Here is an 18,017-nt window from a genome sequence, read left to right as displayed (position 1 = left end):
ATTTTCTGCACAGGATCTGTTGGAAAGAATCTGGCCAATAAGCCTAATGTATATGTATCCAGCAGTGCAGGGGTCAGATGGAGAGAGGTGAGATCTAGCTGCAACTCTGTGATAGTGAAACTAAAAAAAACAAACAACTGGTTATGTAGGTAACAATTGGGTTTGCATAGAATGCAATGATGATTACATTCCGTTAATATTTTATTTATTTTTAGGTTTTTGTTCCGCGGTTGTTTTTACTTTATTTTTATATTTACAGCACTTTGGTTTAAGCAAAGCTTTAAAATGCGCTATATAAATGAACTTTCTCTTGACTTGATATTTATTTACTCTTACGTTGCTCCAAACACCCATAACTTTTTTCACTCGAAGCAGAAGATCTGAACTTCTCTTTTTTTTGCAGAACATAATGACAATCAGTACAATTTTTTACAATTTACGTGGTTTATTTATTTGTTTATTTCTAATTTTGGGGGGAAGCTACACTACCAGTCAAAAGTTTTTGAACAGTAAGATTTTTAATGTGTTTAAAAAGTCTTTTCTGCTCACCAAGCCTGCATTTATTTGATCCGAAGTATGTCAAAAACACTAACATTTTGAAATATTTTTACTATTTAAAATAACTGTTTTCTATTTGGATATATTTTAAAATGTAATTTATTCCTGTGATCAAAGCTCTGTGATCAGCATTTATTATTATTAGCAATATTTTAAACAGTTGAGTACATTTTTTAAGGATTTTTTGATAAATAGAAAGATCCAAAGATCAGCATTTATCTGAAATAAAAGGCTTTTGTAACATTATATGCTATAACATTTAAAAGCTTGGAGTCAGTATAATTTTTTTTTTTTTTTTAGGAAAAGAAATTATAGAAATTAATACTTTCATTTAGCAAGGATGCTTTAAATTGAGCAAAACTGATGATAAAGACATTTATAATGTTACAAAAAATTATTTTTCTAATGCTTTCTATTCATCAAAGAAACCTGAAAAAGTCTACTCAGCTGTTTTCAACAATAATAAATGTTTTTTGAGCAGCAACTCAAAATATTATAATGATTTCTGAAGAATAATGACTGGAGTAATGATGAGAACAATTCAGCTTTGAAATCACAGGAATAAATTACATTTTAAAATACATTCAAATGGAAAACATAGTAATAAACTGCTTTTTTTAAGAGACTTCTTTAAAAAACATTATAAATCTTACTGTTCAAAAACTTTTGATTGGTAGTGTATATGTTAAATCAGGAGTTGAACCTGTTTCCCTTTACATACTAAATAAGAACTTTACCACTAGACTATCCCATCTTTATATAAAGGATTTTTTGGACCAACTGACCCTTCGCAGGGCGTTTTATTAACAGGCGATCTGATCAATCAATAACGCCAAATCTGCCATTTTTGTCCAACAAATAAACCATACAGGAGACTGTACCATACAGGTGTGTATTGGTGTTTTTCCACAGTCGACTCAAGATACCTTCTGATGTTCATTCATGTTTATTTCATGCTATAAGTAGTAAAGAGGAAGATTATCAGTTCACGTGGTGCTACAGCAGTCTGTTACAGCACATTAAAGAGCCACAAGGTGGTATTTATTGATTGAATTTCTTACAAAATGACACAATTAGAAAGCTGAGACTTAACAGACTCTGTCTGTTGGCACGTTGTCAGTGTCCTCTTTGTTCCACAAAGTATTTTTCACTGTGTGAGAGCATGATGTGTGCCATGGCTTGTTGGACGTAGCAACAGTAACAAAGTGGGACTGGTCTTTGCAAAGAGTTAATTAAGCCAAAATGCCACTGGTGACCCCTCAAATAAAAAAAAATTAAATCAAATAAATGAAAATTGTGTATACTGCTGCTGCCCAGTACAATAGTGCTTATTATATTCCCAGAGTTTTTGTAAAGTGTTGTAGCATTTGTAGTTCTATGTAATGGATATGTATGATCTTTAGGCCCTGGCTGGTCCTCATTTCTACACCTGGGGAGATCATGGAGGGATCCTGATGGCTATCGCACAGGGTGGCTCCACCAGAACACTCAAGTCAGTAGCCTATTAAGGATCTGATGTCGCTCTGCTTTTAGTAAAAGCTCTCTGAGTATTATCTGGCTGTAGGACATTACTGATAGCTGTGTCTTGTCTTTTGCTGGCTCAGGTTCAGTACTAACGAGGGGGAAACCTGGAAAGAGTTCCAGTTCTCAGAGCAGGAGGTATATGTGTACCAACTACTGACTGAACCAGGTGAAAAGAGCACCATCTTCACCATCTTCGGCTCATATGCGGACCAGAAACACAGCTGGCTCATTGTGCAGGTCAACGCTACTGATGTGCTTGGTAAGAGAACATTACACTCACATTTACATTTAATCATTTAACAGACGCTTTTATCTGAAGAGGCTTACAAATGAGGAGAACAATAGACCAATAAGAAGGCAACAGTATACAAGTGCTGTGAAAAGTCTGAGTTCATCTAGCACAGTACACATAGCAAGGATATTTTTTTAATTAAATAAGAAAAAAATAATAGAATAGAATAGGTAAGTATAGGGCTGTCACGATTCCTCGAACCAATTCAGGTACTTGATTTAAAAAAAAAATCCTCAATTTCATTTTGCCTGTGTCAAGTAACCACCAAAATACTGAAAGTGGCACATTCTACGATTTAGAATCCATGAAATGCATTATTAGACTATTTTCCAGGGCTCTATGATATATTAAGTCCATTTAAAAATCATAATATAGCATAATGCTATTGTAAATTTACAAACGCTATGATTCAGTTGCGATGCAGGTTTAATATGTGGGTCATTCCAGCTGGAATCATCAAATTTTGGAAATGTTCCCCACCTGACCTGAAAAAAATCCATGTGATGGGTAATATGCCCAATAGATCATATACAAAATTTCAGATCTCTAATGTGCGTACTTTTTTCACCAAAAATCTGTAAAAAAGTTTGTTTTTTACCCCGTTTTGGCATCACAGTCTGAGTGACCATGTTCAGACTGAAATATCTCCAGAACTAGTTGTGCCAGGTCCATGAAATTTTCTGGGCTAAGAGTCCTAGTCCAGAACTGCATGAATTACAACTCACAGCATTGTTACTGAATTTACACCTGAATGCTGGCCCTCTATTTTTTTTTAAACTATTACTTTAAGGGTTTTCAGATGTCCATAAAAACCTCAATTTTCAATGTAGAAGCATCAAACTTGGTAAATGGTCTGATATGTACCATGTCTTTCACATCCTTTGATATCAGACAATAGAGTCTGATGGATGTTGAGATATTAAGGTCCAAAAATGGAAAAAAACTAATTTACACCAATGTTCAGAGCAATATTTCCCATGAATGACACTAGGTGTGAACATAAAACTTGTTTTTTTGAAAGAGCATATTGTTATTGATAAAATATAAAAAAATTAGGATGGGGTTTTGCCTCATTTTTCTGTAATGATTTTTTTTTAAAACTCAGAGTTTCGTCACTGATCCTATTGTTCACTTTTGCTATTCAACTTGGTATGGGCATTTCAACAGAATTTATTAATGTTCCACTTATACAAAAAATACAAATACAAATGAAAATGGATGTATTATTCACTGGATTGGGTGGAACATCAAGATTAGGTACTTATGTTGCATTCCATTGAATGTCGGTAGTCGGTGAATCCGAGTTAGTTCTCCCGATGTCCGTCGTAAATGCGTTCCATTGTAATAGTTGGCAAAAATATGGATGCCTATGGATAATTCCAACCGACTCGGTCTGCACTGAACTGGCCCGAGTGTGTGTTTCGGAACCCCAACTTAAGTGGCCGTTCCATTGCACTTTCCCGAGGTGGAGGTCGGAGTCCCGAGCACAATGGAATGCTGCATTATAGCATTAATTTAGGCATATGAGTTAAAAATAGTTGGTACTACAGTAGTTGTGAAAGTCACACAACAATGATTTTTTTAAAAATTATTACAGAAAAATGAGGCAAAACCCCATCCCAATTTTATCAATAAGAACATGCTCTTTCAAAAAAAAAAAGTTTCATGTTCACACCTGGTGTCATTCATGGGAAATATTGCTCTGAACATTGGTGTAAATTAGTTTTTTTCAATTTTTGGACCTTAATATCTCAACATCCATAAGACTCTGTTGTCTGATGTCAAAGGATGTGAAAGACATGGTACATATCAGACCATTTACCAAGTTTGATGCTTATACATTGAAAATTAAGGTTTCTATGGACATCTGAAAACCCTTAAAGTAATAGTTTCAAAGAAAAGTAGAGGGCCAGCATTCAGGTGTAAATTCAGTAACAATGCTGTGAGTTGTAATTCATGCAGTTCTGGACTAGGACTCTTAGCCCAGAAAATTTCATGGACCTGGCACAAATAGTTCTGGAGATATTTCAGTCTGAACATGGTCACTCAGACAGTGATGCCAAAACAGGGTGAAAAACAAGCTTTTTTTACAGATTTTTTGTAAAAAAAAGTATGCACAGTAGAGATCTAAAATTTTGTATATGATCTATTGGGCATATTACCCATCACATGGATTGTTCAGACAAATCTGAGGGGGTCAGGTGGGGACCATTTGATGATTCCAGCTGGAATGACCCATGTGCGGTTCAGTTATTTAAATGCGTGTAGGTTACGCACGTGTATCTCAGAGTGACTGTGTTCACAGTTAATGCTGCTCCACACAAACAATTATCATTTACATGAGTAGAGCATCTCAAACTTAATCTCTGCATATTTCTGTGAGTTTGGGTTTGTTATAACATTCACCTGGGGATGCCATTTCATCATTTATAAACCTGTGCAAACACAAGAGAATACGTCAATATCTTTCTTAATATGCTAGCTGTTCAACATGATTTTAAAATAAAACCTCACACCCTGAGTCTTATTGTAAGTTTACATTTCTGTTTTCAAGAAATGGCCAAATATTAAAGATTATGTGGACATTTGACTTAAATGTTGTTTAGTGAATATTAAACAAGGATTAAACAAGATCTCGCTCTAAAGTGTAAAAACAATCGCCAGGCTGTTGGCTCCCTCTGTAGGCATTTGTTATAATGGGTAATATATGTTAGCGCTATTTATAATACATGATGTATTTTAACAGTTTTGTTAACCATATGATTAACCATGTACTGAAACCATATGATTACTTGCTTTTGATACTTGATTGCCTCATTGCTATTATATATGTGTTGTTCACTTATCAGATTACCCGATTAATCGTCAGAATAATCGACCGATTACTCGATTACCAAGATAACCGTTAGTGACAGCCCTAGGTAAGTGCTAGTATTAATTGGTCAGGTGCTGACGAAAAAGATGTGTCTTGTGAGATAGGCAGGGTCAATGAGAGTGATTTTGTGCGTCTTAGATGGCACCGCGAGGTGTCGTTCACTTGCAGAATGCAAGCTTCCGGAGGCCGTGTAAGTCTGAACTAGCGAGTTTAGGTATATTGGTGCAGACCAAGTGGTTGTCTTGTAGGCAAACCTCAGTACCTTGATTTTAATGTGAGCAATGCGAACAGCTACTGCCAGATCATCTGGTTGGAATGAGAAGCTGAGTGTCATCAGCATAGCAGTGATAGGAAAAGTCATGTTTCTAAATGACAGATCCTATTGATGACGTGTAAATGGAGAAGAGAAATGGTCCAAGCACTGAGCCCTGAGGAACCCCAGTAGCAAAAATTTGTTGCTTAGAAACCTCACTCCTCCAAGAGACCCTGAAGGACCTACAGTTATAATTGGTGCACCACCCAGAGCCCCCTAGCAACCACCTTTTAACCACCACACCTTAGCAACCACCTTGAAAAATCTCTAGCAACTGCCCTGAATTCTTTAGAAACCACCTGGTAATGCAATAGCAAGCACTTAAGACACCGTAGCAATGCATACAGAACACTCTAGCCATCTGCTTAGTAACCATCCCAAATTGCTGTAGCCTGTCTTTTTCTAGTTCTACGTCTGATGTTATGTGTGCTTAGGTGTGCCATGCTCTGAGGGCGACTATAAACGCTGGTCTCCTTCTGACGAGAGAGGCAATGGCTGTCTGCTCGGCAGAGAGATGGTGTACAAGCGCCGCTCACCTCACGCCACCTGCTTCAACGGCGAAGACTTTGACAGGCCTGTCACTCTGTCCAATTGCTCCTGCACTCGACAGGACTATGAGTGGTATGTGCTGAAACCCCCTTTGTCTACATTTTTCTCATGTTGCCATTTTTGTCACCAGAATGCCAGTCATTTTCCTCTACTTTATTATGTCATTTTTATCTGTTTGCAGTGACTACGGGTTTAAGCTGAGTGAAGATCTGTCTCTCGAGGTGTGTGTGCCTGATCCTGAATTTTCTGGAAACCTTTATGCACCACCAGTACCCTGTCCGGTGGGCACCACTTACCGCCGCAGCAAAGGGTGAGAATGCGGCTACTATGGTTAAAAAGTTGGGGTGGATACTTATGAAATCAGTTATTTTAATCTTATTTTTATAATCATTTTAGATTACTTTGTAGAGGCCACTTTGAAAAGTCGTCTGCCTTCTATAAAGCCATATCTGTTGGGATTTAGTGCTGTAAATCAGCAAAACATGAGAAAGTCTTAAAGGGGTGAATACTTATTAAAGGCTCTGTGTCCTCCTGGATACAGATTGTTAGCCGCCACCATCAGCTGCAGCCCGGGAGCGTTATTAGATATGCCACTGCTGTGTCACCATGTATCTCTCCTCTCATTATCTGCAGTCGAGAGGAGAGGATTTATTTAGAACATGGACTTGAACCGAATTTAGCTGGATGAGTTTAGATCTCTTGCTCAGTCAGATGTGAGGAAATGAGGTTAATCACAATTATAGTAAAGATTCCTGGGAAAATGGGGAAGAAACGTGAATTACTATTATTTAGGCATGCTCAAAATAGTATAATCGTCTGTTATGAACCAAACAGTTTTTTATTTATTTATTTAACATGTAGGTCAGTATTTTTTATTTTTTTTAATTGGCTGATGTTGGTTATTTAACTAGGGACTTTTGTATTTCACAGCAGAACTTAATCGAGATTTAACCTAAAGGGATAGCGGTAAATTACGGCAAATGTTAACCCAGTTAAGACCGCTCTAGAAATGTTCTTGCCTTTTAAGGGCATGTTTCAGAAAACTGATATAGATAAATCATATTTGTGACCCTGGACCACAAAACCAGTCATAAGGATCAATTTTTTAACTTGAGTTTATACGTAAATGAACAAATAAGCCTTCCATTGATGTAATGTTTGTTAGGATATGACAGTATGTCGAAATATTGAGAAAATCGCCTTTAAAGTTGTCCAAATGAAGTTTTTAGCAATGCACGTTACTAATCAAAAAAGTTTTGAGATATATTTACAGTAGGAAATTTACAAAGTATCTTCATGGACATGATCTTAATATCCTAATGATTTTTGGCATAGAAGAAAAATAGATAATTTTGACCCAGAAAGTGTATTTTTGGCTGTTGCTACAAATATATCTGTGCTGCTTAAGTTTGGCTTTGTGGTCTAGGGTCACATTTAATTTGCTCACATTTAGGCTTAATACTGCGGGCATTAATGTTTTTTATTTATATGGTCATTTATTTAGTTTTCTACAGTTCATTCAGTGAAAAAGTGTGTAAAACCAGCATTCAGAAGTAACAAAACATAGAAGTAGCTTATAAAATTATTGGTTTTAGTTTTTACTACGTATATACACTACCAGTCAAAAGTTTTTGAACAGTAAGATTTTTAATGTTTTTAAAGTCGTCTCTTCTGCTCACCAAGCCTGCATTTATTTGATCCAAAGTACAGCAAAAACAGTAACGTTTTGAAATATTTTGATTTTAAAATGTAATTTATTCCTGTGATTTCAAAGTTGAATTTTTAGCATCATTATACCAGTCACATGATCCTTCAGAAATCATTACACTATTCTGATTTGCTGCTCAATAAACATTTATTATTATTATTATGTTGAAAACAGCTGAGTAGAATTTTTTCAGGTTTCTTTGATGAATAGAAAGTTCAGACAAACAGCATTTATCCAAAATATAAATGTTTTGCAACATTATAAATGTCTTTAGCATCACTTTTGATCAATTTAAAGCATCCTTGCTAAATAAAAGCATTACTTTCTATAACCCCTCCCTCGTTTTATTCATCAAAGAATCCTGAAATAATAATTGATAATAATACTAATAATAAAAATGTTTCTTGAACAGCAAATCAGCATATTAGAAGGATTTCTGAAGGATCATGTGATACTGAAGACTGGAGTAATGATGCTAAAAATTCAGCTTCGATCACAGGAATAAATTACATTTAAAAATATATTCAAATAGAAAACAGTTACTTTAAATAGTAAAAAATATTTTACAATTTCACTGTTTTTGCTGTTCTTTGGATCAAATAAATGCAGGCTTGGTGAGCAGAAGAGACTTTAAAAACATTAAAAATCTTACTGTTCAAAAACTTTTGACTGGTAGTGTGTATAGTCCAAAAAGCAAACTATCAGCTGTCTAATGGTTACCGGCCATTATATTTTAAAATAATTAGCAGCTTACTAATATCGTCCAGCAGATATGTGCATCTCTACTGTCAATAAATGACAAATGCAGTCAGGAATTTCAGATAAACTTGTGACAAGCTTGGTCAAGTCTCAAAATATTACGCAAGCATCAGGACAGCAAGAGGAAAATTTCATAGACGTGTAATTACAGCATCACCTAGTGTCAACTTTCAGAACAAAGTTCTTCAAGAGTTGCTGTTTAGCAAATGATTTCCACTAATGTCAAGGTGTGTCATCTGATGCTTTAGGTACAGGAAGGTTTCAGGAGACAGCTGCAGTGGGGGAGATGTTGAAGCTCGGCTGGATGGAGAACTGCTGCCCTGTCCTGTGGGAGGTACACAATCTTCTCTAAACTCTTTTCATGTAACACCACACAATCCTATGGGATGCAAGATGAAGATGTAGAGTCAAAGTTCATAACACAGCCTCAAACTTATTAAAAATGAAAAAGGAATGATTAATTTTCTTTCGCATTATGTGCATTTACATCTTTTTATATGCACTATTCAAATAGTATAAGCATGAATGTGTAAAATACAGTAATGCCTCAACATGACCATGCTAAGATAACATGATGCTCTGAAAGCTGCTCTCTTGTTGTACAAATGTCACTCACTGACACCTGATGTAGACTTAACTCATCCTGAATATAGTAATGTGGAGAGTCGGTCCTAAAGATGGGATTTGAAAATCAAAAGAAGACTGTTGGAGTCTGATCAAAGCCCGTCTTCCCACCGAGCCGATCTTAAAAGCCGTCGCTGTCTAGACTGCCTCTTCTCTCTGGCATTGTGGCGCTCAGCCACTTGACCACGCTTCAGTGGCCACGTTGATTGGCTTGCCTCTCTGACTAGAGGATGCTGGGAGTAAATAAGCAGCCCTTTCAGAAAGCTGAGATCTGATCCAGCGGGAGAAGGAAGTGATGTGACTCTCAGCAGTGCCATCAGTTTTCTTTTACCATTTGCAGTGAAACGGAAAATAAAAAGCCTTCCCAGAACAGTGCAAGCTGTTAGGAAGGAACAGCTACCTTTTTGTGTCAGTGGTTTTGAAATTAAATGCTCAACGAGGACACATTGTAGTGTTCAGGTGTGATATGTAGTGTATTTCTCTGGAATGAGTCTTTATTTCACCTCTAAACTACTTATTTATTTATTTATTTTTTTTAGAGAGTAATGAGTTTATCCTGTATGCGGTGAGGAGCTCCATCCACCGCTATGACCTGGCCACAGGTACAGACCAGCCGCTTCCCCTCTCGGGTCTTCATGAGGCCGTGGCACTGGATTTTGATTATGAGAAGAACTGCCTGTACTGGGCAGATATTTCACTAGACACCATACAGGTAAACAAACGTCTTTCTCTCACATAAAACTAGGGATTGGTGCCATATACACTGACAAGAAAAGTATGTGAACCCATTGAAATTGAGATTTCTGCTTCTTTGCATTAAAAAGTCTGGACAAACAAAGCTAACAACAAACACAAATGATAATATTTCATGTCTTTATTGAACAAAACCCCTTAAAAATTCACAGTGGTGTTGAAAAAGTAAGTGAACTTTATCTTGTTGCCATTACTTGGATGATTTACAGCTTTGAGCAGTTAAACGTCCCACTGTTCTTCAGAAGAATCATCCTGGTGCTATACATTCATTGTTTTTTCTGGAATATTCTACATATTTGAATGCTTTTTGTTTTTTATTGTATAGGCTAAATTTGGATATTTAATTGGTTTTCACAGTCATTATAATGCTGTGGTGCCAAATGCAGCAACAGTTAAATAATTAAAAAATGTTTTCTTTTCTTGTGTGTGTTTTATTTTTGACAAAATGCTGTAGAATTTTATTATTGAATATTTCAGTCACTGTTTATAACAAAAATGGTTATCATTACTTTTTGGTATCACAAAATGTAAATATTGGTGCATTCCTGCAAAAAATATTTGTAATATTTGCGTATTTTTGCATATATCAAGGTCACGTTGATGCAAATTTGATATTTTTTTATGAAATAATTAAAAGACATTTTTTTTTTGTTTGTGTTTGTTTATATTTTTGACAAAATAATACTGAATTTTAATATTGGTTATTTCAGTCACTGTTTATAACAAAAGCGTTTTGGTATCAAAATTTAAATATTGGTACATCCCTACAAAAAAATATGTATTTTAAATATATAAATATATTATTTGCATATGTCAAGTTTGATGTAAATTAGAATTGTTAAAATAAAAAGTATTCTTTTTTATGAAATAATTTAAGAACTTTTTTTTGTTTTTTTTGTGTGTTTTTTTGTGTGTGTATGTATGTATGTATGTGTGTCTTTTTTAGACAAAATACTACAGAAATTTAATATTGGATATTTCAGATTTTGGTATCAGTATTTAAATATTGGTGTATCACTAGAAAAAAAAGAAATATTTAAAAAGGTTAATTTTCTGAATTTTATGCTGTAGAATTTTAATATTAATATAATATTTCAGTCACTTTTAATAACAAAAATTTGGCTTTTTGGTATCAGAATTTAAATATTGGTGCATCCCAATATTTTTTTGTAAAATATATATTTTTCTTTTTTTGTGTGTTTTTATTTTGACAAAATACTATAGAATTTTAGTATTGGATATTTCAGTCTCTGTTTATAACAAAAATAGTTATCAGATATGTAAATTTGATATTTTAAAATATTTTTTTTTTTCAAAAATAATTTAAAATAATTTAATTATATCACATATAAAAAAGGAAAAAACTAACAAATTGTTATTAAATTAGATATGTTTTAAAATGTATAATAATACTACTACTTATTAATATTGCTATTATTTATTAGGCATTAATAAATTTTAAAAGCATTTTTTCTGTTTTTGTGTTGTAGAGACTGTGTTTGAATGGAAGCTCTGGCCAGGAAGTGATCGTCAAGAAGGACCTACAAAACGTGGAGGCGCTGTCATTTGACCCCATCAGCCGGTTGCTCTATTGGGTGGATGCTGGTGCTCAGAAAATCGAGGTAATCACAGATCAAAACAACTACAGCAGCATCATCAATTACAGGTGTTCGTTCCTGTAGTCATCCTCACCCTGTCTCTTTTTCAGGTGTCCAACTCTGATGGAGACCTGAGACGCACTCTGGTCAATTCTTCAGTGGTGGAGCAACCTCGAGCCCTGACGCTCATGCCAGGAGAGAGGTATGATGTTCACTTGATGTTCACAGAAATCACTTGTTTTCCTTAACAGCCTGCATTCTCCCTTCACCCTGAACACTAAGTTGCTGTCTTTTTTAGCTTGATGTTTTGGACAGACTGGGGCGATCGCGCGGCGGGCATCTACCGCGGCTGGATGGACGGTTCCAACATCTCCTGCATTGTTTCCGAGGCAGTTCGCTGGCCCAACGGCATAACGGCCGATGAATCGTGGCTGTACTGGACGGAGGCATATGGAGATCGCATTGAAAGAGCAGACTTTAATGGAGGCCACCGTACTGTGATAATGGAGGGCCTGCCTCATCCTTACGCTATTGCTGTTTTTAAGGTACGCCCAATTTTAGCACTTCCTAGGAATGTTGCAACTGATATTAAACTGTCTTTAAAGGTCATAAACACTTGTTGTACTGATGTTTGTTGGTGTAGAATGACCTGTACTGGGATGACTGGTCTAGAATGGGAATCTTCAAAGCACCTAAATCAGGCTCACCAGACAGTGAGATGCTAGTGGGCAGACTGACAGGAGTGATGGATCTCAAGATCTTCTACAAGGGAAAAAACAGAGGTCAGTCCTTAAGGAGAGACCGTCCTCCTGAAACACATGGGAAATGAACCTTTACAGACCATGATAGAGATAGTCGTGACAGGGCTTTTTTTTTTTAAGCAGCCTTTGCTTTATGTAACAGTCCCACAAAATCTCACTTGTCAGCTCATATTGTTGATAAATGCAAAATAAATTAATGTTTTAAATAATATTATTATTATTTAAAAAAAAACTTTTTTTACTTACTTTATTATTTTCTTATTATAATTATTAGTTGTTTGTAGATATTTAAATTTACATCATCAGTGTAACCCTTGTATTTTATTGGACAGGAATTTGCAAAAATAATGGTAAAAAAAAACTAAAAAAAACTAAAAAAAAAAAATATATATATATATATAATTTTTTTTTTTTTTTTTTTTTTTTGCAGCTAGCTGTCAAGGCAACATAATATGTTTAGTTTAAGTTAAAGTACTAAAATAATTAAAAGTAAACTGAATCTAAAACTGTATCCTAACATTAAAAAAGGGTTATTGTTAACTAAAACTAAAACCATGAAAAATGCCATTGCTTGAAATAAAACATTAACTGAAATAAAATAAAATAAACTTTTTGCAGCAAATAACTAAAACTAAATTGAAACTAAAATTATGTCCTAGCATAAAAAAGTCAAACAAAAAAATGCAAAATATTAACAAAACTATATTTTATTATTGCTTTCATTATTTACTGATATACTATGTAATAATGAAATAACACCAGCTGAACATGAGTCATCAATATTTTTGGTCTGTGTACTCAAGAATAAAGAAATATTTTTTTATTGTGTGTGACTTTTATGGCTATTTTTCAGGAGTATTTTTTTTTTAGGAGTAAACTATCATAAAAGCTGCCAGACAAGCAAAACAAGCACAAAACTACAATAGTTATCGCATTTTATTTGACAAGAATTTGCAAAAGGGTTATTATTGTTAACTAAAGCCAAAACCATAAACAATTTCATTACTTGAAATAAACATTTAACCGAAATAAATAAAATAAATAAACATCGTTTATGTTCAGAAACACAACAAAATTATTAAATCTTTTTAATTAAACTTAAAATGAACACACAAAATATAAAAATAAAATTCAAAATATTAACAAAAACTGTAATAGTATAGCACTGATACTAAAATAATACCAGTTTAAGATGCGTCAGCTGTATTTTTAGTCTGTTTACACAAGAATAGAGAAATACATTTTAAATGTGTGTATTTATACTTTCGGGGCTGTTTTTCAGGTGTGAACTGTCATGAAAGCTAACAGACAAGCAATAAAAGCACAAAACTACAATATTGATTTCAACTTCATGCAGTGGCCCCACTGGTTTACTTAGGATGCAGTAGTTTTTAAAGATTTTTTTCCTCTCCTGTAGGTCAGAATGCTTGTGTGGATCAGCCATGCAGTCTTCTGTGTCTTCCCCAGCCTGGAAACAAGCATCACTGTGTTTGCCCCGACGGAGTTTCCACCACCATCCTACCCTCAGGAGAGCGTCAGTGCCAGTGTCCCAGCGGATACCAGCTCCGCAATAATACATGCGTTAAGACAGGTCTGACAGACACACAACTGTCACACTTTTATGAATTTCTTTTATAGGTTTCTTTGTTTTTATTGACTATTTCTGCCTATCAGAACACACCTGCCTGCCAAACCAGCACCGCTGCGCTAATGGCAAATGCATCAGCAGCATCTGGAAGTGCGACAGTGACAACGATTGCGGCGACATGAGCGATGAACAGGAGTGCCGTGAGTGACATCATCAACTTTCTCGTATAAAACAGCAGAAATTAGTATGTTCTGTGTTTCATAAGTTTCTCTCTCTGCAGCCACCACTTCCTGCGACTCTGCGGTTCAGTTTCGCTGTGTGGCGTCAGGTTCCTGCATTCCACTGGCCTTCAAGTGTGACCATGAGGATGACTGTGGAGATAACAGCGACGAGGAGCATTGTGGTATGTGTTTGTGTTTAGAGCTATATGTCAAATATTTCGTGTAAACACTACCACTAAGTTACTATAAGTTTTTGAACAATACGTTTACCAAGTTTACCAACAATACTCACCAAGTTTGTTTATTTGATCCAAAATACAGCATAAGCAGTAATATTGTGAAATATTTTTGCTATTTAAAATAACTGCATTTGAATGCATTTTAAAATGTAATTTATTCCTGTGATTCAGCTAAAATTGCAGCATCAATACTCCAGTCTTCAGTGTCACATGATCCTTCAGAAATCATTCTAATATGCAGAAACATTTTTTATTAAAATTATTATCAGTATTTGAATAGATTAATAGAAAGATCAGCATTTATTTGACAAAACACTTTTGTAACATTATACACTGTACATTTTTGGGGGAAAGAAATTATAGAAATTAATACTTTTATTTAGCAAGGATGCTAAAATTGATTAAAAGTGATAATAAAGACATTTATAATGTTACAAAAGATTTCTTTTTTCAGATAAATGCTGCTTTAAAAGATTACAAAATGCAGAAAATGAATCTGAATAAATTTAGGGTAATTTCAAAGATGTTTCCAAAACAACATTTATGGCCGGACAGTCGTACCACATGATATTTTGACACTTAAAATAACAGAAAAATTACAAATAAATGGGTACATACATGGCCTGGGTACAGGCATTTTTTTCATATATGGCATATTTTTTATGCATTTAAACCATTCTTTAACTGAAAAAATGCAATCAGACAGAAAATTTAGGTGTCAAGCCATTGACCCATTTATTCTTGTGTTTTTATTTGTTCTGTTAAAATAACATGGATGCATATTGTATCTGCTTTCCTTTAGAGTCTCACAAGTGCGGTCCGGGAGAGTTCACCTGTGCCAGAGGCGTGTGTATTCGGGACGCGTGGCGCTGTGATGGGGACAACGACTGCAGGGACTGGTCAGACGAGGCCAACTGTACTGGTGAGAGAAAATACACTGATTTACACACAGATGCAAGAAAAATCAGGTAAAACATGTCACATCCACATCCTCAATGTCTCTCTCTTCCTCATTCTGTCACCACAAAGTGGGTCACCACACGTGTGAGAGCAGTAGTTTCCAGTGTCACACGGGTCACTGCATTCCTCAGCGCTGGGTGTGTGACGGGGATGACGACTGCCAGGATGGCTCTGACGAGGACCCTAACCAGTGTGGTAAGTCTCAAACACTGCTTTACTAACCCTCATGTTATTTTAAACCATAGGTTTTTCGTTTTCTGTGGAAGACCGAATGCATGAGCGTCAGTTCATATAATCATGTAATTTGGCATCTTTCTGTTTTGTCTTTCAGGTAAAGATAAGTGCAACGGCTTCTTGTGCTCTAATGGTACCTGCCTGCCCGCTAGTGCTCACTGCAATGGTGTGGAGGACTGTCCAGGAGGCGCTGATGAGCAAAACTGCGGTATTGCTTTCTTATTTAAGTATATAGAAGTGGAATTGTTGATTGTTGTGTTATAATTGGAAATAGAGAAATAATAAGGGTCTGATCTTGCAGGGCCCCTCTGTGCACACTATATGGAGTTTGTGTGCAGAAACCGAGCACAGTGTCTGTTCCAGTCTCTGGTGTGTGATGGTACCCGGCATTGCGCCGATGGATCTGATGAGGACCCGACATACGCTGGCTGCTGTGAGTCCAACACATTTGCTAACTAGCCAAAACGTCCATTATGTGCTTCTAACTAGGACTGTCCATGTAAATTTAGTGCAATTAATTAATGATATATATATAAATGAATGATATAAATAAATGAAAACGTTATAATTTATGCATTTAATTTTCCCTTCGTGACCTGAATGTTAATCCCTTAAGATATTTTTAAAGATGTTATTAAATCTAATGTAAATATACTAAGTTTGATTATATAATCATTTTAGAAAGAAGCCTCTTATTCTCACCAGTGCTACTTTATGTGATCAAAAATACAGTAATATTGTGAAATATTATTACAATTTAAAAAACCATTTTCTATTTTGATATATTGTAAAATGTAATTTTTTTCTGTGATCCTTCAGAAACATTCTAATATGCTCGAAAACATTTTTAATACAAATTATGTTGTAATATTTTTCAAACCGTGATACGTTTTTCCCAATTCTTTAAAATCTTTTTGTAACATTTGTAACAAATGAACTGTCATGTTTAATCAATTTAATATGTATTATTTATTTAGTATTAATTTTTTATGTAGTATTTAGTTTCTCTTATTTAGTATTAAATTCTTTAAAAAAAATCTTACTGATCCTGTACTTTTGAATGGTGGTATAAATGAATAAAAAAGTAGAAATACACTACCAGTTAAAAGTTTTTGAACACTAAAAAAAAGATCTCTTCTGCTCACCAAGCCAACATTTATTTGATCCAAAATACAGCAAAAACAGTAATACTGTGAAATACTTTTACTATTTAAAATAACTGCTACTAATGTTACAAAAGATTTCAATTTCAGATAAATGTTGTTCTTCTGAACTTTCTATTCATCAAAGAAACAATTCTACTCAGCAGTTTTCAACATAATAATAATAATAAGAAGAAGAAATATTGTTAAGCAGCAAATCAGAATATTAGAATGATTTCTGAAGGATCATGTGACTGGTGTGATGCTAAAAATCCAAAAATCCTTTGAAATCACAGAAATAAATTACATTTTAAAATATATTAGAGTAAAAATCAATTATTTTAGTAAAATATTTCACAATTTTACTCTTTTTGCTGTACTTTGGATCAAATGCAGGCTTGGTGAGCAGAGGAGACTTCTTTAATAACAAAAAACTTTTGACTGGTACTGTAAATTTTCTGGATTATTACATTTCTTTTAGTGTTTTAAAAAAAAAAGCAATCCTTATATTCACCAGTTACGTTTTTTTTCTCATAAGCTATACTCATCTGCTACTATAATGTATTGTCTTTAATTCAGTCATAATTTATTCATAATATCTTCTCTGCAAGAGTTGATATATGCACTTACTTTCAACTTAATTGAATTAATCGGCATATCATGTAATTACTTTAATTACGTTTTTAATCAGTCCTAATTGACAGTCCTAAACGTGGACCTTGGATAGAGCACAAATGCAGCATATAGTAATTAATTAAATGGCTCTTCTGCTCCTCCACAGCAACTAACCCTGAGTTTGAGAAAACATGTGACGCCTACAGCTTCCAGTGTTCCAATGGAATGTGTGTGACCCTGGAGTGGAAATGTGACGGCATGGACGACTGCGGCGACTACTCTGACGAGGCCAACTGTGGTGAGCAGAAATTCCCAGCTGACCAAAAAAGCCAAACTAATCAAATTCTAGGTTGATTTCATATGGTTAACCCTGCTTTATGCAGCTACGCAAGGCTACTTCCAGATCCAGTTCAGTCATACTTGTGACTGCTTTGAGAAAGTGCTGTTTGTCTTGTTTCTGTGCTTGCTAATGAGTTGTGTGCTTTCTGTTTCAGCATCCCCGACCGATGAGCCAGGCTGCTCACGATACTTTCAGTACGAGTGTAAGAACGGCCGCTGTGTGCCCGCGTGGTGGAAGTGTGATGGGGAAAATGACTGTGGTGACTGGTCTGATGAGTCTCAGTGCTCAGGTATACAAATCAGTCCTGTACACAGTGTTCTTGCCCAGTCAGCATTTATTAGCCTTGTTTGTAGAGTGCTGACAA

The 18,017-nt window shown here is 35.1% G+C and overlaps 1 protein-coding gene across 1 annotated transcript in view; it reads left to right on the top strand.

The window, feature by feature from the left end:
* Positions 1 to 18,017, top strand: part of sorl1 (sortilin-related receptor, L(DLR class) A repeats containing) — a 79,621-nt gene that overhangs the window by 46,281 nt on the left and 15,323 nt on the right. Inside the window, 20 exon segments of the mRNA XM_051128648.1 lie at positions 14 to 87; positions 1,962 to 2,050; positions 2,163 to 2,341; positions 5,997 to 6,183; positions 6,293 to 6,421; positions 8,827 to 8,912; positions 9,742 to 9,914; positions 11,446 to 11,577; positions 11,664 to 11,755; positions 11,852 to 12,098; positions 12,197 to 12,335; positions 13,732 to 13,905; positions 13,989 to 14,102; positions 14,183 to 14,305; positions 15,165 to 15,284; positions 15,392 to 15,517; positions 15,654 to 15,764; positions 15,858 to 15,989; positions 17,480 to 17,611; positions 17,808 to 17,942. Of these exon segments, the coding sequence (XP_050984605.1) occupies positions 14 to 87; positions 1,962 to 2,050; positions 2,163 to 2,341; positions 5,997 to 6,183; positions 6,293 to 6,421; positions 8,827 to 8,912; positions 9,742 to 9,914; positions 11,446 to 11,577; positions 11,664 to 11,755; positions 11,852 to 12,098; positions 12,197 to 12,335; positions 13,732 to 13,905; positions 13,989 to 14,102; positions 14,183 to 14,305; positions 15,165 to 15,284; positions 15,392 to 15,517; positions 15,654 to 15,764; positions 15,858 to 15,989; positions 17,480 to 17,611; positions 17,808 to 17,942 (2,694 nt within the window).

The sequence above is a fragment of the Labeo rohita genome, chromosome 15 (assembly GCF_022985175.1).
Source record: "Labeo rohita strain BAU-BD-2019 chromosome 15, IGBB_LRoh.1.0, whole genome shotgun sequence".
In the NCBI taxonomy this organism is placed as follows: Eukaryota; Metazoa; Chordata; class Actinopteri; order Cypriniformes; family Cyprinidae; genus Labeo; species Labeo rohita.
This window is presented reverse-complemented; position numbering and strand designations above follow the sequence as displayed.